General features: G+C 52.0%; 3 protein-coding genes across 3 annotated transcripts; 1 reads left to right on the top strand and 2 right to left on the bottom strand.

Annotated features, from left to right (window-relative positions):
• Window positions 1-5,730: 5,730 nt before the first annotated feature.
• On the bottom strand, window positions 5,731-6,458 carry NEUTE1DRAFT_87269 (uncharacterized protein; the record flags this gene model as incomplete). Its single annotated transcript, XM_009855838.1, has 2 exons — window positions 5,731-5,979; window positions 6,401-6,458. The coding sequence occupies 2 exons, from the start codon at window positions 6,456-6,458 to the stop codon at window positions 5,834-5,836; spliced, it is 204 nt and encodes a 67-aa protein (XP_009854140.1).
• A 704-nt stretch (window positions 6,459-7,162) lies between these two features.
• NEUTE1DRAFT_68581 (uncharacterized protein) lies at window positions 7,163-9,407 on the top strand (the record flags this gene model as incomplete). Its single annotated transcript, XM_009855837.1, has 3 exons — window positions 7,163-7,238; window positions 7,636-7,794; window positions 7,869-9,407. 3 exons carry the CDS (start codon window positions 7,163-7,165, stop codon window positions 8,936-8,938), a joined length of 1,305 nt encoding a protein of 434 aa, XP_009854139.1.
• A 9,351-nt stretch (window positions 9,408-18,758) lies between these two features.
• NEUTE1DRAFT_50286 (uncharacterized protein) lies at window positions 18,759-22,900 on the bottom strand (the record flags this gene model as incomplete). The annotated part of the gene is made up of 3 exons (XM_009855613.1): window positions 18,759-20,731; window positions 20,800-21,365; window positions 21,417-22,900. 3 exons carry the CDS (start codon window positions 22,898-22,900, stop codon window positions 18,759-18,761), a joined length of 4,023 nt encoding a protein of 1,340 aa, XP_009853915.1.
• Between the last annotated feature and the right edge of the window lie 676 nt (window positions 22,901-23,576).

Genomic DNA, 23,576 nt, shown 5'->3' with positions numbered 1-23,576 from the left:
GGTTGGCAGAGGGAGGAAAAGATAGGCAAAGAAACTGAAAGAAAATTGAGACGACTTATTTGGTTGCGGGGAGGAAAATTGAGTTGTTGTCAAAACGTGGGGGTTTTATGAGGGGGTGAAAATTCAGGTGGATGGAATATGGATGCAAAGGTGGTGAAGAGAGGCACAAGTGGCCTGCCGGAGTGCCGCTAGGCTCTGTTGAGGGAAGCTTTGATGAACGTGGGCTCCACCGTAGGTAAATACATCCATGGCCCGGGCTCGAGCTCTGTTCCCTTACTCCACTCTTCTTCAACCACGACATGAACGGGATTTCTACCGTGATGCCACCACCTCCATCACGGCGTTATGGCTGGCCAGTGATAAGACAGAGAAAAAGCCATTGATTTGGGAATTGAACTCCGACTGATACTCTTCGTCCGCTGCAGCCGTTTCTAGCGTGCACGTCATGCTTCAAAGAATGAGAATAACGTCATCTTCAGGGCCAACCACCCTGAAGGTGTCGACCGACAAATCAGTTCAGAAGCTTGCCGCAGGAGACCCTTTTGGTTTTCCTCCCTTGTCCCCTTGTGGTTCATCATCGAGTGGTGTCTGAAGGATTCGTGTTTGAATCGGGAGAGGATGCAGAAGAGGAGACAAGAGCTCTCCCCGCTCCCTTTGACCCGATAAGCCGAGACGAACCTTTAAAACTCTGGGTAGATCATTGCAGCAACGACATCGACAACTTCGGGCTTGGCTTCTTCGTCAAGGCTCGATGTGAGGCGTCGAGTCGACAAGCGCCGACGAGGGTGTGAACCTGAGCTCGCCGAGGGGTCATAGGCACACTCTGATCTGTCGTCTGGCTAAATTGGACGAAAATGGCACATGTGTATGGAATCTTGCCGCCCTCCCATCATTTGTCCTCTCCGCATCGCCTCGAACTTCTGAACCCCGAAAACGAAAGCACATGGCTTGAAGAGAGTGCGGAGTATGGGATGGTGACCGGGTCTTCTAGAACAATTGCAGAAATCGACAGTGTATCAGCCGGTTGGTTGCACAACCCGATTGCCTTGTGATCACCCGTCCAATTTCTGGCATCCTATATAGCAGCATATCAGTGAGATGACACTGCCCAGTAATAAAGGGTACACACTTACCTTGTCAAACAAGTACGACAACACTTTCGACCTGTGCTCACTCAGACAGCGACACAGACGGAGCAACATCAACAAACACAGCATATTTGGCACTTCCAACAGTCCGATGCGGAAGAAGCATACATGGTTTTGGACCCCCGGGAATGGCATATCAGAACGATGTAAGGTTTGCATAGTGTCAGAAGGTCATCTCGGCACGATCGTTCCTGTGCTGAGGAAGGCAACTGCGATGTTAACGTATTGCGTCTCGCCTTGAACTACTATGATGCTTGGTCGGTGATTAACCCAAGCTTTTGTCGCTTCTATCACAACTTTGACAGATACGATGCCCAGAAATAGCCAACCTGGCAGTTTCAACTTGGCCGAAGGGCAAAGGACGAAAGGAAGAAGACCATTCTGGATTTTACACCAGTTATCGAAATACGCTGCTGCCGAGCCCACTTTGGATCCGAAGCGTGTCCTCTGTGTCGAACCTGTAACCCGTTAAACGAATCCTCCATGAGACGTGATATGTCATTTTAGTGCTTCCATCAATCTGAGGTCAGGCGGTCGGTGAAGTCTGACATTTCACATGATGTCTAGATGATGCTGGCATTTGTACCAAAAAAAAGAAGACAAAAAAAAACAAGATTGAGCCTGGCGAGTACTACTCGACTGTCAATTGCTGATGCGCCGTGTAACACTTCATCCTTCATGAGGGCAGTGAAACAGCGAGCACGGGCAGTGGTTCAACGAGCCCAGAAGGACAGACTCGTGATGTAGGAGCTGAGCTGACTAGAGGCGGTATGAAAATCCCCAGCTTGTCATCAGCAAGGACCGAGTGGATAGTAGGACAATTGAAGTGAATTAGGGGGATAAATCCGCATTCGCCTTGGCTACTTGGGCGAATGTGAGGTGTGAGCCGGCTGGCCGGTAAAACTGCTTCGCGGAGAAGGCGGACTGACCCGACAAATCATGGATTACGTATTTGCACAGGGCTTCGGCATGACCTCCTTCTAAGAGCAGCAACTTCGAGACAACATGGAAACAGAATGCAAGGTGCACCCGTAAACCTTTGCGACCACGAGAACGGAGTTCTGGTTACCTCAAGACTGGAATGGTCCACGTTTGTTGGTCCGATTTTCAAGTTGATTCTCTTCGTTCCATCCGCGGTGTATTCTACAGTCGGCCATGTCCCGGCGAATTTTGTTAGCATGGTGGTCGATACCCCTGTTGTTGCCGATCTGGGGGACTCTGGAGAAGTCGGCCCCTTTTGATGCGGCTTGGTGGAGACCATCTAGCGTATTTAGGCACCCTAACATGCAGCTTTCTCATTAACCCGTAGCGGGCGGCAAAGAAATGATGAGGCTGTATCATGGGCCTGTGTCAGGTCGTATGGAACCTGTCAACCCCCTGGATGACCATTAAGAAGCTTGGGATCCGTAAGGTTGTGGTTGTGTTTTATGCTGCAACCGGGCCAAGGTATCGGAGATGCCTGGTAAAGATACGGAAGCCCTTGTACGGTGTTCCATAAGAGGTATCGTTAGGTTCTGCCTTGATCGGTCGCAGAAGTCCCAATTTGTGTGGTTGGTTTCGCTTGATGTCGATATACATACACTACAGTAAGATGGTGGAGTTGCACGTACATTAGCGACCGCTGCAGCGCGGTCCGGCTGTTGCCATGGATCGAACCTGTATCCGCAAATTGTATGTCGGCTCTCTCCTCTTCGACCTGCTTGAGTAAGACAATTTGTGAGAGAATCATGAAAGTGCTGAAAACATGAGATATGTGGTATACTTCAGCACCGCCTTTTGGTCATTGTCAAAAGGCTGGGGGTTCCCTTCCTACAAGATAAGATGCTTCATCCACACCGTACAGACGAATCGATATCTTCTGGCAAAGGAACGACTTGGGACTCGAACCAGCCAAGTCATCCCGGTATGGATCTTGATTTCCCCATACATGCACAGATATTAGACAGTGAGACATTCCGAGGCCAGATGATGTTGTGGATACAGAGGTGTCTTCGAAAGACATGATTTTACTACAAGCTGTCAGCCTGTCACTTCAAGTTGTGAGCGGCGGAGATTCGGCGATGACCCCACCAATGGACTTATAGGCTGCAGAGCTGCCCGTCGATACCGTTAGGGTTGTGGGATGTGCGCTGTGGAGGAGGTGTTGGTTTGAACTGCTCTAATCCGATCAGCCAGCATGGGCCGTTGTTGGGCCCAAAGGAGAGTAGCGATTCTTTAGCGTGGAACTGGGCAAGCGAGGAGGAGGACGAACCCCAGGGTAATTGGCTGCGGGCCTAGCGTAGCCTGTTACCTTATACAAGAACAGGTTAAAAGACGGGCCCAATTCGGCGGTTTCGTTGATGCATGTGCTCATTTAAAGCTGCAACCATTCTCGCCAGCCTTCTTTGCGCTCTCTCGGATACGCGACCGAGCGGTTACGGCAAACGTAAAGGCAGAGGGAGGCTTTCATGTTGTCCATGTTGCCTCATGTCTCGCTGCCTCGGTAAGCAGGGAGGCAGGGTGGCTTCCTCTCGTAGCAAAGACCCGGGGGAGGCCGGGCGTGGGAAGGATGCAACAAGCCCGTAATTGCAAGTGACGATGGAAAAGGCCGGGTGCCCTGGGAGAGCCCGAATGGGAAGGCTGAGTGGGCGCGCTTGTCGTGGGAGGTGCGCAACAAAGTAAGATTTTAAGCGAGTGCTTCACGATGGAACCTGTTTCATTGCGTGATGACAAGGTCGCTTCCGTCGATGCGAATCGATGGCTTGCAGTGCAAAATGGGGCCGGGCAGAGCACGGGGAACAGTGGAACGACTCAGAACACATCTCCATCGTAGAGGTCCCCACTGAGATGCCTGCCCAGGGCACCCGGCGACGATCGGAGATAGAAGTGGAAGTATCAACCACTACCGTCCACTATGCTGCGGTACATCCGGGTATTCTTTCCTCCATGGGCTTGCTCCTGTCATTACCTCTACACGTGCAGTTCGACCCTCCTTCCATTTCCTCACAAAGAGACTGTCCCGAGTCAGGAAGGAGCCGAGTTTGGGGTTCATCGTACCTGCCAAGGCTACCTTACCTTCAAACCATCTCATCATCGCACTCAGCTTCAGAAAGACTGAACCAGCTAGGGCCGACAGTACACTAGCATGAGAGGAAGCAACGTTTCGACTTCTGTGAGGTGGTGTACTAGTAGTAATCCAGGTTCCCCACGCTCACCTCATCACCGATCTGTGGAAACCCCTAACATCGAATTCGGGGTCAAGCTGCGTAGAATGCGACTGATAGCAAGACACGAATAGGGGTCCAATCAAGACAGGTCGCATGAGACCAGAATGGGGTGGGATGAAGCACGGATGGCAGGCTACATTAATGATGCTGAATTCAGGAAATGGCTGCCAGGGCTTGCGGTTTCCATCCCGCTCTGCTCCGAACCTGCCACATGGCGCCTGCCAACAGCGTTCACAGGAGGAATGCCCGACACTTCCTGATGCTGGGTCATGACGGATACAACGAAGGCTCGAGGTTGTGATTGCCTTGTCTCAAGGACATCCCAAAGGCACTTCTCGTCTCGGTCTTTCCAGCCCGGTTCTTTCCTATGTCGTCGCTTATGTTGCCTTCAGCTCGGGTTAGAGTTGTGTGTCTCCCGCTACTCCTCCCCCCGTCTATCAAGAAGAATTGTCTTGTAATAGACCTACAGGTGATATCTCACTGACAGAGCTCGTGCCACGAAGCGTGCAGTGTCAATTCATCCGCCGGGCCAACCTCCCATGCCTACCATTTGGGGCTCCGTGTAGTACCTCTAGGTTGCAACGCGATGCCGACTTTGCCTACAACTAACCTGACCCCCCTCCCCAACAGGCAGGACACCATAGGCCAGGATGGAGTTGAAGCTTACCTCTGCAACTTGGGTACATTATTCATAGGTAGGTACCTTGAGCCCGGAGCTTTGTGCCTCATGCGAGCACCAGACGGGAGTCACTGCGACTTCCTCTGCAATCTGTGCAGCTGCGGTCAAAGGTTCAACGAAACCCGCCCACCACACCGGGCACCGGACTGCACCTGTTCCCTTAGCATCCCGATCTGGCAGCTCCCATTTCGTCACTGCACCCCGGGCTCGCCTGGTGTTCCCGGCTTGGGGTCTTGCTTTCTTCCAATTGCTCAATGATCATTCCGGCTTTGATCTATTCCATCCTGTCTCCCATGTTCTGCAACATAATCGCTAGCCTTATTACGACCATGGCCCACCCCAGACGGACGCCCATCCCACAATGCCCACAAATGGACAACGGGATGCAGTGCCAGTCTGCCAGTGACTGCACGCAGTGAGTGACGGATGGCTCATCAGCAGCACGGGAAGCAGGCCCTGGACAGCGAGTTGGCAGCTCGACGAGGTATCCATTTATCATGATCTCTCTTCGGCCGCTCCTACCTATCCCGCCGTGGCCCATGCCTTTTTCTAGGTAAAAGTGGCATTCCCCGAGCCCCCCATATCCTCATGGCGGGTGTTGGAGGGGACAGGGAGACCTTAAAAAGACCGGACCACCCTCTTGCCCGTCGGCCGCCGACCATGGGATATGGCGCCTTACTAGCTCATCTCTTTTCTACTCTCACGTCCTTCTCTTTGCCCCTTTGCTTGTCCCAATGAGAGCGGCGTCCCTCCTCACCTCACCTTGGCGGTTAAGACACCTCTCCGACGTGCAGACCTACCTAGCTTGATCTGTCTGGAAACCAGGAAATGTGCTTGACCCCGTCGCCCGGCTGCCGCAATATCTCGATCGACTTGAACGTCCACTCGAGCAAGTCTTCAGCCAGACAAGCTGTCACTGCCAAGCCGCCGACCCGGAAATCTTGAGCTGGGAAAATTACATCGATAGATACCGTACGTCTATCTTACTACGCGAATACAGGCAGTCAGCAATCTTCACCCCACCCCGACTCCAGTCTCCGGGTTAGTCTCCAGGTTGGTTTCCCAACAGTGCAGCTCAGCCGAGATCCTACCCCCCCAGGCCCGGAGTACAAGGCAAGCCTTCCCGACACCCATCCCGTGAGGTTGCAGCAAGATTGCAGGCAAGCAGTGGTGTCCCATGTTCTGCGAGCCCCACTTACGCCCGCCAATTTCCAGTCGGTCCCCGTTGGTCGTTGGAGTCCCCGGTCTGGCAAACCCCCAGGCCCCGTCCCAAGAGCCACCACAGCCAGGGCCTCGTCACCAACCTTTCCGCCCACCGTACTAGCTTACCGTCGCCGCCCACCGTCGCTCTCGCGCCCGCGACTTACACACGAACTTTGGCCAAATCTCCACTTCAAGCCCACATTGCCTGGTCCTGTCTGCCATCTTTATATGCTTGTTGCGAGGGCGGCTTTGTTCACCGGAGTCATCGGCACTTTTGCTTTCCCAACTCTTTTTTTTGGTCTTATTGCCACCTGTTTCCCGTCGACCTATATACCCGCACGCACGGGCATGAGCATTTGAGAGTTTGCGTATTTCGACATCTTTGTTTTTCCCACTCTAGACATTTTTTTACCAGGTGCCCACCCCCTGAAGCGAAGGCTTACATCAGTGCACTGGACCACCCCAATCATAGAGGGCACATTACCCGGGAGTCTCGACCGCACCCAGAGGTACATCAATCACCTGCAACCGTACCTTACCATCGACAGCTTCGACCGAGTCTGCACGCGTTGCCCCTGAGCAGCAAAACACCGACAAACATACAGCTCCGAGTCCCAGCTCCAGCGCAATAACTCCAGGGAGTCGAGTCGCAGATACAGGACGCGAAAGTACTGGCCCGTGATCCCGCCACCAGTCACACATAACCAGTTTTGAGGAAGGAGAAAAAAAAAAAGTTTGGCAATAGGGTTCTTGTGCTAGGAACCAAGCTCCGATCCCGCAGCAGCGTCACCGCACCACGTCAGCGACTTCTAGATATTCCAACCCACCCAAGTTTCCATTGCTAGATCCAGCATTCTCGAGGCCTGAAGTCTGAGGTCCGATCGCCAGCATCACCTTTAACATTACATCCGAAAGCTTCAACGACCATGCTCATCAACGGTGAAAAGTGGGCTTGCGAGGCCTGTGTGAGGGGTCATCGTGTGAGCAACTGCCAACACCACGGTGAGTAACTCCATATTGCCGAGTTCGCATTACATCCCGCTAGCCCTACCTACTACTTGATCCATACTGCACTGCACTGCACTGGAAGGTCGGCTTGAAAGGCAAGGGGGCGAGAGTAGGTTTTGGGTGGTGCTGGAACCTGGTTCCAAGGCGAGACGACCTGCCTTGTTTGAAGCCCCCAGATCGCTAAACTGTGAGCAACCGTGGACACCCGTGGGCACTCGGGTTAGGACATCGTGAAACGATGGGGCCGAAGGAAGCATTGGGGAGAAGGAGGGCAATTTCTGGTCAACGAAGGTGCAGCTCATGCAATTGGCTTGGCAGTGTCTATTCAATCGTCTTGATATCGGTTCTTTTACGTGGGGAATTGTGCTAATTTTGCGCGGTGCGGCTGCAGATCGTCCACTCCAGCACATTAACAAAAAGGGGCGGCCGGTTTCGCAATGTCAGCACTGTCGGTCCATGCGCAAGTATCGCGCCTCGCACGTCAAGTGCGACTGCGGTGAAAAGACGAGCAAGTGCATTCACTTGCAAGTAACGGTCGAGGGTCACAAGGGTGAGCATCCAGTCTTCGCTGTGCCGGGTTGATGAGGCTGTGCTTTGTCTGACTCTCATATCGTCTACTTGCAGAAAGCTGCTGTTGCAACCATGGCGGTCGCTGTACCTGCTGCCACAAGAAGGAGCATCCTCAGCTCGAGACCGTCCCCGAGTCTGACTCGGACAAAAGCTGCTCTTCCGTATCGCGAAGCTGCTCAAAGTCCGCTTCCCGCAGCAGGCGCAGGGCCAACACAACCAACTCGGATGCCATGCTCTCTTTCGACGCCAACGGCCATCACAAGCCCACGTACAAGCATACCAAGCCCTCGCAGAAGTGCGGTCCTTACACGCTCAGCAGGGGTAACTCCATGCATAGCACCACCCCCAGCCTGGGAGCTCGCTCCGTCGATAACTTGGACGTCAGCGGCAGTGGCCTTGCCATGCAGCGTGGAGCACAGTCCGAGTCCGCCTCGCCACTTATGACGGGCTCTTCGACGTTTGCCCAGCTCAACGGACAGCTCCCTCCTTTGGATCTTTCCAGCATCAAGTACACCCCATATGTCCCCAACAGCGCAGACTTCTTTGGCAGTCTCTCCGACAATGATCAGCCCCTGTTCAGCGCCGGTTTGAGCGCTACCTCTGTTGATTGGAGCCACTACGAGGGTCTCGACTTGGGCAACAAGTCGGTGGACTTTGCTCCGTCCAGCTATGACCAGGCGCAAAGCTACGGCTCCTTCGATTACTACGGATCTGAGTCGCTTTCCACCTTGACCACCAACACATCCACCTCGGGCGACATGTCTGAAGTCGAGGACTTTTTGCCAGCTCTGGATGACTGGGAGACTACATCTGGTTTCTGTGCCGCTACGTCCGGTAGCGGCTTTGGGTATGGTCAGCCCCAGCCCAACCTCTACGGTGCTGCTGACCCTTTCCTTGACTTTGAAGAGTTCAAGATGATGAAGGCCGGTGCCAAGTTTTTGGCAAACAACTCGTCACTTGGCAGTGATGATTCCAATCTCTTGACGAGTAACTTACCCGATTTCAGCAACTTTCCCCTTGAGGATGATCCGGCTTTCTGGATCACTCACTACGGCGGTTTGGCCCTCCAAGACCCCGCCCCAGCCGATGGCACTGTCCACCCGCTTTGGGATGGCTCATCATGACGAGATCTGATTTCAAGTCACACCAACAAAGCGATGTTTCTTGCCTTTCTCGGATACCCATGCCCCGTTCTTAGTCTGAAATACCAATCCTTCCACATTTATAGTCGGTCCCATACGATATCATGGCCCAATGAGGCCTGTTCAGTATCCAAAGGACCAACATATGCTCCAACATGGAGGTGGTGATGGTAGTTTTATTTATGTCGGCGCAGCAGGGAGTTGTTCTTGTGGTATCTTCTTTTCCTTTCCTGTTTCTTTTGGGTATTGAAATGGCACGAACGCGACGATTTATTTGACTATTTGTCTCTACCAGTTGCATCAAGGCTCGATTTTGTCTTGTTTGGGTACGAAGGCATCGCATATATGGCACTGGAGTTGGCGGCACTATAAAATAAGAGAGCGAAAACAAAAAGTTGGAAGGATTTTTGCTATATCATCTTTATCACATATACCATTTTCCATTTATGCATTCATGGTCAGGCCATCTCACTTTCGCAATAACATGCAGCGAAATGCGATGCTCCTTGGTCAGTCCAAACGTCAAGTACATCATGCTATATCACAGCATGTGTGCCCTCCGACACTACGGATGGACCTTGTGGTATTCTTTTGCAGGAGTTACGGGCAGACGTTTTAGGTGTTGATCAAGTCTCATTCCTTATATCATTTACAAGGGGTTGGGGGTTTCTCTTTCCTTCCATGGCCAATTCATGGCTATGGGCCACCGAAGCATGTCACCGTCGCCATCATCATCGTCACGCCGCCATCAGCGTCATCGCAACTGCTCTAACATTGCTCACTAAGGGGAGGCCAACACACAAAGTGGATGACTAACCTTGGCGACTCAGCGGTGACTCTGCCCATGTAGAGGAGTGGATGGGCTGCAGTCGCCAAAATTGCAGGAATAGCTTCGCGTTTCGTTCGACACGACCCATCCGAGCTACCTACCGAGCAAGACCGAGTTTCGTCCTAATGTCCCCCCCACTTTATCCACGACAAAGCTTTTGTTGGCGGTTTCCACTCGTTGGCATCGCAATCGTGACTCGGGATCGACAGCTAGATTGCACCAAACAGCGTAGGGGTAATGAAGAAAGTGGGCCTCGGGCACCTAGCCCTAACTCTGGCTCGGCACGGTGAAGAACAGTGGAGTTCGAGGTGAGCAAACTCGGTCAAGCACTTATTGAACCTAGCGAGTACATGGCGCTGTTTGTTGTTGCGATTACAGTGCTGTGGTGAAGTTCTTCAGAGCCCCAGAGGAGGGTGGGTAACAGCGTAGCGCTGATGTGGGGCTATCGGGCTACACTAAGAAGAGAGCATGTCTTGATGACGTCGAAAGGTGGATCGATGCTAACAATGAAGGATACATACCGCCAGGGTTCGAGCTTGCGCAGCTAGGGGTTTGGCTCATTCGGCAGTCTTGACCCCACCACCACAACCACATTTTTCATCTGATATGGCCGACCAGTTGACGGATTGCCGCATCCCTATTCCGCATCTTTTCTTCCTGTGATCCTGCCGATTGGTGACAGTGCACAAACCGTTACTCCTACACTACGATCTGAGCGCCCGGTCGTGGGCTTACCACGGGATATCAGCGGCGGCAGGGTCCACGGCGTTGAAAAGCTTCCTTACGTACGGGGAAATACATACACAAGCCGCATTTTTATGCCCCACAAGCCTATCGTGCTAGGGCTTGCAAGCGGCAAGGGCGGCCATGCTAGGGCTCAGGGCCGTGAGAACCTCTTCGTCTCCGAGGCTACGACTAGGTTACCATCTGGTTTTTGGCGCCAAGCTAGGGTTCCAGCATGCCGGATCTGGTTTGGTCTGGCTTGGGTGGCATGGTGGATGCCGATCCACAAAGCTGTGAAATGGAAACGGAGAAAATCCCAATTGACAGGCGCACTTGACGCGCGCTGCGCAAATCGCAACTGTTCAGTGCGAGTGCGGAATGATCGTTGCCAATTGGCCATCGGGACACATCGACCAACGGAACGGAACGTTGACAAACCATCATAGTGTGGTAGGTGTTATCACACGTGCGCCATGCCACCGACAATGCGCCGGAGTGACGACAGATGGGGAAGGGATTTGGAGGTTGGAGGGAATCGCTGGCTACGATGCCATGACACGCATGCGACGTCGATGTTTACATTGCACACACGGCAAACAGGCTGTTTCAGGGGTAATTATAGGGGCCAGACAAAGGCGATCACCCAATTGCGTTGCGAGCATGGGGACAGGAAGTGCGGCACTGTCGGGTGTATGGTTTGGGCAATCCGGAGACTACTCCGATTTCAAACGTCCAACCTCCACAGACTCGTGTTATTTCCGCTCCTTTGCCCCGTGGGCTCTGTCTCCGTGATCTCCGGTTTTTCTGATTTTCCTGGAGTAAAAGCTGGAGAATGGGGTTGTTAAGGAGGCGATGCTTGACGGATCTGCAAACGACCAGTGAACGAGCCACGTCGAACCATGATGAACTTGCTGACCGACGAGGGTCGATATCCAGGCGGCAGGTTGATGAAGTAGCGGTGATTTGTGTCAGCCGCAATATGAGGAGGCACCGAGGAGGAGCAATTCTTCTGTCAAGATTTTTGGGTGACATCAAATGGCCAGCGACCAACGAGAAAGTGAGACGAAAAGTGAAGCTATCCCCACTCGACCCCGACACCTGTCACTGGATCGCCGATTAAAAGTGCACGCGCGTGTGCGGATAATGCCGAAAAGAGCTGGTCCATCAGCTAGGATACCTTGACTTGTCGATCCGCCGTGACCTCTAGGCGCTGATAGCGATGCGGGTGGTGTCGTGCTTGCGAACGACATCGACAGGCCGTGACTCGAGGCTGCGGGACGTGCCAAACTTTGCCAGGCTCGGCCAACAGCATTGAACATGGCCGTCAAATCCGAAGGAGATTCGGCAAGTCTTTCGGAGATAAAAAACAATCTCTTTCGATTTGTCAAAGCGGATTGTGGATCAGGCCATCCTAGTGGAGGACCAGTCCAGCCCGGACCCGGAGGTGAGAACGGTTCGGCAGGGACAATGCCGGACACGGAAATCTTGATGCTCTATCCACGACCGCTCCGCGCACGCACACGCGCACGCACATACACAACAAAATATTCAGAGTCAATGTCGACAATATGAAACCATCATGACCATTGAGCGAGGATATAATGTAGGTTTTGGGTTCAAGGCATTCTGCTCTTCGCTTGATATGGGTTGGTGGTAATACTAATATAGCGTTTCGGACCCCTTTGCTTGACGACCCTCTCCCTCGATATTCATGTACAAATCACGAGCAACGCCGTTGCCAAGCTGCCGTGTCTCACAAGCCCTCGTCCCTTGAAGATATCACGTACATATCGGCCCGTTGCCGACCCCTTTACGCTATAATCTCGGAGGTGAGGTGGACACATTTTGTGTGCCTTCATGCGGTCGCCGAAACCCTAATCTCCGTCCTCCGGGTTATGTATCGTCGCCCACACCGGGCCCGGTCTCGAGACCAGCACCGCCCGGAGCTGATTGTAGGGTTTAGCTGCCACCAATCCAACCACAGAGCGGACCCGGGGGATTGCACGGCGCATAAAATTTGAAGGCAGAAGCAAGGACGTTCCTAGATTCATGGCTCAAAGGTACCTTAAGGGTCCCCGCCATCCACCCGCCCGCCCACGACCCGTCGCGCGTCGTCCGTCCGTCAACTATTCCATGTCCACTACAGCCAAGGGAGCTAGTGGTACCACAGGAATCTAGGGTATCAAAATGTCTACAATGCTCATTTCTCGTACAGACAGCCACCTTGGGAGTACACTAAAGAATTTGCCACCCCCAGAGATCGCCCAATTCACGAGGTACCCTTTTATATCCATGCAGGGGGTGTTATATCGTTGACACTACAGTACGGCTTTGTGTAGCTCAGCGCATCAGGGCCTCGAGAATTCCAGACGGTGAACATCGTCAGTAGCGTAGTATATGGGTCTCGTGGCATCCGTTCTCGGTCGAATTTCGTGATCAGCCACAAGCCGCCGGGCGGGGCACCAATGGTTGTTCTCACCGAAAAAAATCAAAACCCACCCCGAGCAACAATTTCACTTTTGGGTAGACGGCCGAAATGTTGCATCTCACGGACCACTGTCCACCTGGATGTCAAGAATCCGATACCAAACCTCCACCTTCACCCCAGAATAGATTTGCTTCTGCACTACTCGTGTAGGCTCGATTCATCTGTCACCCCCCTTGGCCCGGCCAAGGGGTGTGGCGCATTGATTTACAGATGCGAATTGATTCACACAGGAAGGGCATACCTGGCTAGTCATACAAATCGCTAGCAAACCGATGTACACCCATTGCTGCGAGAAACGGGTCTAGAAGGCGTTTCTAGCCCAGACGAGTAGAACCCGATCTAGGCTCAACCCCGGAAAGGCGAAAAAAAAACCAAAAGGACGAACACGTGCCATGAAGTGAAGAAACGTGAGAAGAGCTATTGACAAGCTATCGCATTTCAATGCCAAAACTGATCCGTCACTAGTCGTGGGGAGCACGAACGCCGGATGAAGTGTACAATGCAGAGGTATGTAGTGTACTGGTAGAGTCCAATTTGGGCTGCGACCTATGAGGCTCAAAATGGCCGGGACTACCACGTCGGTTACGGTAACCAGGACCAGGGCTTCATGCATATGACTGACTGGACTGCACTGGACTGGACTGGACTACCACAAATCCATAATCAATGATTCTCTTTTCTCGCCACCCCCTTCATTTTATACACGCTATAAAAAGAAGCCAAGCAACTGAAGAAGAAGAAGCTCTTGGCTAACCTTCATTTCTGGAAAACAATTGGATATGTGAGCTGAGTGAGAGGCAACGGCAGTTGAGTTGACGTGACATACAGTCAAGTGCCCTGTAAATGCAAAGAATCCGGGCATGTCATTTTCTTCGCATTTACTGGGTCTTAGCATTTACTGGTTTCTGTACAGGGGCTTGCGTCAGCCAATCACAGCTCTTATGAGGGGGTCTAAGGGCCAGTGACAGCATAAACAGGGGTGACAGAGGTACCCAAGCCCCCTGTTAGCTACCTCATCAGGTGCAAATTTATATGGCGAGTCACTGAAAGGCTTTGCATTTAGCAGTTAGCAGGCTGTACCATAGTAAAATAATTCGGGCACGGAAATTCCTAGCACTTACTGGGTCTTTGCAATTAAGGGGACTTGCAGTTACAGGGCACTCTACTGTACAAGCACAGCTGGCTTGGTTCGGCAGTTGCATGAGTTCCTGTCCTTCAAACCTCTGCCGGCATTTGAAGGTTAGCATGAACTGTAAAGTGGCGATCACTTTATTCTTCGAACCAAAGATGACTGCTTCGCACACCTCCAGGTCCCCGAATATTGCAAGGGTGGCTGGCGGTACCACGTTAACGACTCACATGGCGGCAGAGGTGTAGTGTACAGTAAGTACACTACGCAGTACAACACAACTTGAAACCACTTGCACCATGACAAAGGGCGAAGAAGCTCGTCGTTGATGTCCCAACGCCGTCGATACATGATGGAGTAAGAGAGGGTTGTTAACGCCGAACATGTGATTCCCCGATACACACTATCTTTTTCTGGTCAACCAACCAAACAAGCCACTCTTTGCTAGAATCACCTCCAATTTTCAAATCTGATCTTCATGTGACACGTTTCTATACTATCAAAATCCCAATCTGATAATATTCCCAACTAAGGGTTCAAGCCTACCCTGCCCTAAACCTACCCTAAAGCAACACTATCTGCCCTGCCCTGCCCTTGCCCTTGCCCTTGCCCTGGACTTTGGGCTCTAGCCTCTAGCCTCTGGAGCACTCTCCCCGCTGTGGGTGTCTTTCCCTTGTGTATGTCGTTGCCCTGCCCTGCCCTGCCCTGCCCTGCCTTGCCTTGCCTTGCCCTAACCACACCCTCCCTATTTGGGCTTAAGCTAAGTTACACACCCTTTGTGAAGGACCACGTGAAGAGATACGTATGCAGTGTATGTACCAGGAAGGACTATGTACCCAACCTCCCGGAAACCCGAGCACCCACCCGGCCGGCCGGTGGTGACATCGTTCGTTTATTACATACTGTACTCCAAGCATGAAAAAGTGACGGGGATAATGGCCTGATGCGTACATTGCATCAGTTTGAAACTCAAGATAACACACTCTTTTTCATTTCATTGGCTTCATTCATTGGTGTACATAGTGTACTCTCCAATAAACTGCCATCGATCTAAAAGTCCGGGCACCCGGGGCCCCAGACCAGAAGAGAACGACGATGAAAGTGGCGGGGAAAAAACACGGAGAGGCGGGGAGGGAGATGGCCAAAGCGGGGGGCCCGAACAGGGGGAAGGGGGGTGGGGAGGCGCAACAGGGACACATACACACACACACACACGCACGGAGAACTTTGAAGCTGGTTTGCCGGGAGAGGAGAAGGGAGGCGGAAGCGAGAGAGGGTCCGTCTGTCTGTCTGTCTGTTAGTCTGTAGAACGGAGATGGCGCCGGTAGGACATAAGGACAGCACAGCACAGCACATGTGTGGACAACAAAAACAAAATCGAAAAAGGGAAAAAAAGGAAAGAGCCGAGAAGGGGTGGGTGTGGAGCTGCGCGAGCGAGCCGGAGCGAGGATTAGTAGGATTGATGCCGATGAGCAAGATGTTTATCAGACGAGACGCTTCAATTTTACTGGCATTGCCCTGCTTTGAACTTTTTGAACTATGTACTGGCTGGGATACATGCTATGATTTCTGCTTTACGCACAGTACCATATACTAGTGTATGGGCTGGCTTCGCGCCCATCTACACTACGCAGTACACTACACTAGCTAGGCTTCTTGGCTGGCTTTGCAAGCCCTGGTTGACTGACTGACTGGAGAAAATCAGGGGTAATCGGTAGACTGCCCGACCATTCCTTGTGATCACTTATGTACCAAGAGGTGCTATTGATTTTCATGGGTGTTGGCGGGTGGCGGATGGCGGATGGATGGATGGATGAAAGCTGGAAGAAGGGGGAGCGAAGGGAAGGGAAGGGACGGTCCGCCGTTTGTCTTTGTGAGTGTTTGAGGGGGGGATGGATGGATTACAGGTTTTGGACGGTATGGTTACAGTATGGTACACGAGGCAAGGATACCTCTACATGAATGAGGTGAGGACTATGGTACACTGCACTGAGTTGGGGAGGCCGTTTAGGTATACATGCCGGCTTGTAGGAAGGTCGCGGTGTCCCGTTGCGCTTTGGTCTGCCCATCTTCATTCATTTGGACAGAGGGTAGCTGGGCGAGTGTTCAAAGGTGACCAGAGAGTGAGTTATGAGCATCAAGAATTAGGAGAGGAGCCTGATGGAGGTCATGCAGATGAGCTACGTAGAGAACTGTGAAACACTCATCTGGAAGTGAGGTATGTACCACCAGGCTGATCATGGTGTTGTCAGGATATTGTAGGTGCAAATATATCAACGATCTGCCCCAAGACAACAAAGGTGATACTTGTGGCATGGAGTTTTGTTGAGCAGATAACATGATTGGGACTTCATCGGCTTATAGTCTACTTGTCAGAAACTCATCAGCATGACTTGATCGAAGATCTGAGAAGCCACTCTTTAGGTCTACTCAGGGCTGTCACAACCCATCAGTTGCTCTGCCCGCTGGTCTATGTACATCGGATGGAATGAACAGTGCTCCTCACATGGGATGGAGGATAGTCCGGATAAGATGAAACGACCGAGGAGCAGACGGTGCTTTTGCATGTGCCATCTCAGTACATCGGATTGACGAGACATCCAATACAAGTCTCGCTTGGTCACTGTGGTTTTTTGGGTTATCAGAAGGGAGGAGTATATGGTGGGTATCATGATCTAGACTATATAACACAAACGAACTACTGAACAACGTTGCTACAATGAAGCAATGAAGCGACAGAGACAATAAGACATGAACCTGTATAGATACCTAACTCCGCCATCTACCTAGAAACTGCGAACAAAGAGCTTAACCACAGCCGGACAATTTCTATACATTCTTTGGAGACATCAACACACACTCGTCGTAGATAATCATTTAAACCGGCCATTATTCATTGTTCATGTTTCCATTAACACCCTACCTACGTAGGTAGAGGTACTCTTTCCCTCTCAACTACTTACTTCCCTTTGGTTTTGCTGCTTCGTTTGCCTTTGCTTTGCTTTGCTTTTGTCTCGTTCAAAGCTTTGCCCTTTTTTTCTCCTTCCTTCTGCTTCACCCTTCCAGTGCTCCTCTTGTCACACCTTTCCTCTTTCCATTTTCCCCCCTCTCTTTGCGATCTTAACAAAACACAGCTGAAAGAATACCACTGAAGAAAAAGGCAGTTTAAAGGAAAGCCATGCCTGTAGACTTAAAAAGTTGCTACAGAAACTCACAACTACATGCCTAGCTAGGTACCTTCAACACCTGATGATAAGCATGTAGTAAATAAGGTAACTTGTGACTTCCACTTCACACAAACACTAGAAGTCTCCAACAATCCCATCTAGTCCTCTTCTACTTCTTCTTTTTTTTTTCACTCTACATATCACCCATGTTTCTAGGCATGTATGTCTCATCTCGTTAGCACTCTATAACGCTGATGGCTGATGAAACGTATGACGGGAATTGAGCTAGACACATAATTTGAATTGAATAATACCAAGTCAGGAACGAGTCGGTCCCTTGAGGTTGTTTCAGCCTTGAGCCCTTGAGCCCTCGAGCCCTCGAGCCTTCCTTCAGCCACGGCGTCGTGATTCAGGTTGAACGTACGGTTGTACGTTGTGGAGAAAGGTACAGACAGACAGACAGACAGACAGACAGAAAGGTCCACCCGAGAAAAAGCCCAAGTGAATGTTTGCACGAGAGAAAAGAAAAGAAGGTGACAGGCCGAGACGGAAAGTTGAGCCACATCAGATGTCAGGAGATAAATGAAGCGCCCGCCTAAGGCAAATAAATCCTATCAAGATCAAGAGGCAAGAAGAGAGAGAAAAGAAAAAATGAAGGTGTAAAAACCCAGGTGGTGGTGAAACAATATATAGAACCAAACATTCACTCACACTCCAGAGGGTGTCACTCACTCGAACCGAAAAAAAAAAAAAAAAAAAAAAAAAAAAAAAAAAAAAAAAAAGGACAAAGAAAAAGAGTTCGACTCCCGCATCGCTATTAACCTTTGGCCATCTCCGTGAACCATCTTGGTCTCGATTCGATGTCGTTCCTCTTTCCACGTCTTTACTCTTGACACTTTAAGTACCTAACTGACTTTGTTTTACACCCTCACTGTCATTGTCACTGTAACTAAGGTACTAAATTTCAAACCATCTCTTCCACCGGGTTCTTCCCTCCCCCCTTGTACAAGGTCAAGATTTCCTCTCCCATTCACTAAATTCGTGATCTTTTCTTATGCATGCCATGCAAGTCCCTCGTCAACTACGTATCACCACTGATCGACTCTAGTACGGTATAATAGTGTAGTATCAGGCAAGACAGCTATGACGGTCGAAGGCAAATAAATGTTCAATGATTAATGGTGTTAAAATCATGAAGAGACTCATTAGTGTCTAAACGGACGCTCAGACTCAGGATTCTGTCCGGTCCCAAGCAACCGACACCAGTCCGACCACAAGCCATTCGCACCACCACCGTCGGCCCTAGTCCCCTGATAATGATGACACCCAGGAGGACCAGTACCATACTCAGAACCTGCAGCTGCCATGTCCTGACCTTCGTGATTCATAGGCACGAAGCTTATATCGTGCGCCATTTCCACATCCATAACCTCCGGCGTCAAATCCGTTGTCGGACTTTCAAAATACTACTTCGAAGTCCCATTTCCATTCCCCGTCACATTCCCATTCCCGCTCGTAAACCCAGATCCATTCCCATTCCCACTGCCGGACCCGTTTCCATTGCTGGTACCATCTGACCCCACAGGGTCATCCCCAAAACAAGTTAAATACCCAGCCTTCAAAAACACCTCCGGCTCGTACGGCCTGCTAAACAGTTTTTGTTGTTGTTGTTGGTGCTGCTGCGACTGCTGTTGGTGCTGCTGAAGGGTTTGGAGGACCAATTGCTGCTGCTTCGCCACCACCTGTTGCAGTTGAGCTTGTGCTTGGGCTTGCGATAGGGGTAAAGAAGAGGAGGGCGGTTGTGCTGGTTGAGGTTGGGGTTGAAGCTGGGCTTGGATTTGCTGGACCTGTTGTTGAGGCTGCTGAGGGTGATGTTGAGAAGTGGCCTCTTTTGGTTCAAACCGCTGATGGTATGGGTGTTGTTGCTGCTGCTGCTGTTGCTGTTCCTGTGATGGGTTCTGCTGGGCGGCTTGGGGTTCTACCTGGGACTGAGATCCTGACTGTTGGGTGGCTTGTTGAACAGCTTGTTGGGCCTGCTTTTGTAATTGCAGTTCTTGCTGCTGGCGCTGGTAGTGCTCGTAAATCTCGGCGGTGTTGAGGCCTAGGGACCCGAAGCCGGAACCAAGGGAGAGAGCGAGGGATGCGGTGAGGCTGGCTTGACTGGCGGAGGTACCGTTGGGGGTGATGTCGTCTTTGTTGGTGTTTTGAGAGTCAGTAGTGCCTGAAGAGACTGTTTCCCGAGCAGGTACTTCCGGTGCTGGTTCCTGGGCGGATGCAGTGTCCGTCTGCCCCGGACCAGCAATGCTGTTTTCATCAACTGGGCTTGCTGACAATACATGCTGTGGCTCTTGCTCGGCTTGCTGCTGTTGTTGCCTGGACTGGTGATGGTCATCTGGTCGGGTCTCAGGCTGAGGTTCAGTCTTGAACTCGTGCTCCTCATCCGACCTGTACTCCGTCTTGAAGTGCTGCTGCTGCTCAGGCTCAGTGTGCTCTGCGCCATTAGTATGGCGTTCCTCGTTGCTATCAGTAGCAGCTCCCTCCATATCCATGTCAACGTCCCGATCCGCACTGGGTTCTCCGCGGGCCTGCCCAGCATTCCCTTCCGGATCAAGAGAAGTTGGAATAACCTGTGGAGCAGGATTAGTAACAGAAGACAGCGCCACGTTCTGTTGCTGATGATGCGCCGCAGCGGCCGCAGCAACCGCCGCAGCCGCAGCAGCCACAGCAGCAGCCGAAGAAACCATGTTTTCCGTATTCGCGTCGTTCGCACTCTGTTCCACCCCAGCGGCCACGGTAGCCAAGTCCGCAAGCTGCTGTAGTGGCTGGCTTAGACTTTGGCTTTGGAGAACGGCCTGAAGATGACTCTGGACTTGCGACTGATTCGAAGTACCAGTATTGTTATGGTTGCCGTTGACGACGGCTGTTGAACTCCGTTCCTTGTTGATCAAGCTGACGCTCATGATCTTTTCCCGCACCACGCTGGTCCACGGACTGGCTGCTACTCTAAAATCCAACAGATCTTTCAGCAAGCGGCCTGCATCGTCTTTCGTCCGCTCCAGCTTTTCGAGTTCTAGTAGCGCTAGGGATACCAGACTGATGAAGTGGTGATTGAGCGGGGTCAACAGCTCTGGGTTACCTGTAAGGATGCCGACGATGTTGGCGCAGTCTTGGAGGGCAAAGTCTGCCTTGGCTCCTCCTGAGCACAGGTCCGCTAGCAGACGTATGTGCCAGTAGGCCAGTAGTAAGGTTGGGTCAGAAGACGGGGAGGTAATGAGATCAGCGGGAAACTGCCAGCGGAAGCTTTCCATCAGGGCATTCAGGAGGGATGCAACCAATGGCTTCTTGGTCGTCAAGGCTGCAAAGTCCGAGGGCGTTGGCGCGGATAGGGTCAGGAACAAGGGGATGAACTGTGTCAACAAGAACGATATTTCTGCGACCACTGTCAGCGATCAAAGTTTTGCCATATTAACCGGCCAAACTTACTGGTGTAGCTGTAAACCACATCACCCATAATGTTCCTCAGTCCCGGCGTAACCACGACATCCGAGCTGATCATGCTCGGCGCCGCCGTACCCACCGCATTCCAACGGTCCAAGGCAACCAGCGTCCACCACGCTCTCAGCGCGATATTCTTCTCCGAATCAAGATCTAGGTCCATATTCGGATTGACGTCGGGAGGAGGCGCAAGGTGCAACTTCATTATGTAACCCAAGCCAACCGCCTCGCCCAGCAGGGAAAGCTTCTTGGGACCACCCCGCTGGCCTTTAACAGCGCTGATGCCGCCATAGTCTGCTTCGATGATGAGGATGATGAGCGTCTGTAGGCACACAAGGTCGGCAACTGGTGACGAAACTGTGCGAGGCTGGGAATCCCACTCGTTGAGAAGGCCATGAGAGGTCAAGGAGTTGCAATTCTCGCGGCCGGCTGACTCGGGGAGCATGGGGTTGAGCATGGCGAAGAGAGCGTGGTAGAAGGCCTCTTGGAGGACTGGCGGGCATTGTGAGAGCATGGAATGGACGCGGTCTTTCCTGCTGGCTAGGATTGGGAAAATCCGGTGTACGGAGTTTAGGTAGCTGGGACACAGTTAGCGGTCTCTCATTCCCATTTGCCCAATCATTACTCACCACTCAAAAGCAACATCAGAGATCTCCCTCGCCTGTTCCAGCGGCTCTTGAGACAAGCCATTGCTAGCTAACCCATCCTGCGACGCCACATCAGCGGCAGCCTCAGAGACTTGCGCTTGCACTCCATTCACATCGGGAGTCTGCGACATGGCCGGCGGCTTCGGCACTAGATCATTCACCGAATGGATCTGGGGATAATTCGGGTGATACGGACGAATCGGCCGATGTTCCGGCGCCCGATTCGCCTCCGAGCCCCAGCCCGCCAGCCGCTCGTGGGCTGCTGAGGGAGTAAAGGTCTCGCTCGAGATGCTCGAGTACGGCCTCTTCCTCCCGTCATCACCAGGGATGGGGGACCCAAATGGCTCGGCAGGCGTTGTCCTCCTTCTATCCAGGGGATCAGGCACGGCAGCACCGGTCAGTTTACCCTCGATTGTGTTGATGCGGTCGGCCAGCTCCTTGATGTATCCCTTGCTGGGACCACGCTTCTGGGGAACGCGGCTGAAGAGACATGGGGCAGATGACCGGCGACAATTTGAGCAGGGCTGGTCGGACACTTCGGATTGGGCGTCGCATTTGATCTTCTTGCGGCGACACTCATCGCAAGCCCTGGACACCTTGCTACGCTTCCGGGGAGGAGTGCTATCCTGGACAGCGGCGCCATACTGAGGGTGAGTGCCTGCGAGATGGTCAATGGGGATGTGGGTAGACAGATGGGCGGTCGTAGGTCCAGGTGTCTGCTGCATCTGTGATAGCTGCTGGACATAGTGAGGATGAGGCTGTACTGGGACCTGGGGTTGCTGTTGCTGTTGCTGAGGCTGCTGTTGTGACGATTGAGATGCCTGCTGCTGTTGAGGTGATTGTTGCTGCTGCTGCTCTTGCTGCTCCTGCTGCTGACTATTTTGGTCCTGCTGCTGTTGTCCCTGTTGCTGTTGTTGTTGCTGCTGCTGCTGTTCAGCATGGGACTGCATCACGCTCTGAAGCTCATGGTTGTGGTTCTGCAACTGGACCTGGAGTTGTTCCTGGAGGTCTGGGTCGCCGGTGTCATTCTGCATGTCCACATCCTCGGTCTGGACAGGCACACCAACCTGAACCGGGACCTGTAACTGCTCTTCCTGAGCCTGGTTATGGGAAGCAGCGGCGGCAGCTATGACAGGGGCAAGATCTTGGGTCAACTGGGCAGCAAGCTGCAAATCTTCACTACTTAGCGAAGGTCCTGGTCGCGAGTGCTGATTTGGCGAGACAGGGTCTTGTAGCTCTTGGAGTTCATGAAGGTTGTGGTTTTCATGATGGTCGGTGACAGTGGGAAGGCCGTCTGGTTGATCTGCTCCGTCAGACTGGACGGCCTGGTGCTCCAACTCGCCGTCCCTCTGGGCCGAGATGTGGTAGAACTGAGCATCGGTGGTCTCGACGGTGGGGGAAGGGTAGGGGTGGGAGATGCCGGTCATGACCTCGTCGGCTCCCGGGTCAGGCTTCTTTTCATCCATGGCGACTCCGTTGTGTCTATCATGTATGGTCTTGTAGACCTATACTATATCTGAAGTGTAGTGATTGCCGCTGGTCGCAATGAAGGACAACAGCAATGACCGACACAGCTTGACTGTGGCTAATAGTCACTTTGGTTTACCATCAGTATTAGCATTGGAACGGGAACCATGTATGACTGCAAGAGGAATGAAATAGTAGTGCGCGAGTGCACAACAAGTGAATGGAAAGATCAATTGAGGGTTTTCTATCGACATGGACATGGGCAAATAGACGTGGTGGTAGTGGCCGGCAGTGGCATGAGATTGCAGTGGTACAGTAGTTGACATCCATCTAGGGCAACCACCTAGCACCGGCAGCGATTGTGCAATGAAAAATGAAATCGCAACAGAAGGAGTAGTCAACAAACAAAGTGCAATGACATCAGATGACAATGTTGCGAACTTTGGATGTTTTGATACAAGAAACAATTGAAAGATTGACGCGGTATTTCGGAAAGAATGCAAATTTCAAAATGTGAAGCGATCCAAGTGCAAAGCAAAGAAGCGCAGCCAATGCCATGATGACCCAAGGTGAGGTGTGTGTGAAGGAGTAAAGTGGAGGAAAGCGTCGATTGAATGTATAAAAGATAAGATGGATGGAGTGAGTGGCAAGGCAATTGGGAAATGAAAATGAAGG

Source organism: Neurospora tetrasperma, assembly GCF_000213175.1.
Source record: "Neurospora tetrasperma FGSC 2508 unplaced genomic scaffold NEUTE1scaffold_6, whole genome shotgun sequence".
NCBI lineage: Eukaryota > Fungi > Ascomycota > Sordariomycetes > Sordariales > Sordariaceae > Neurospora > Neurospora tetrasperma.
Note: the sequence above shows the minus strand (reverse complement) of the source record. Positions and strands in the feature narration are given on the sequence as shown.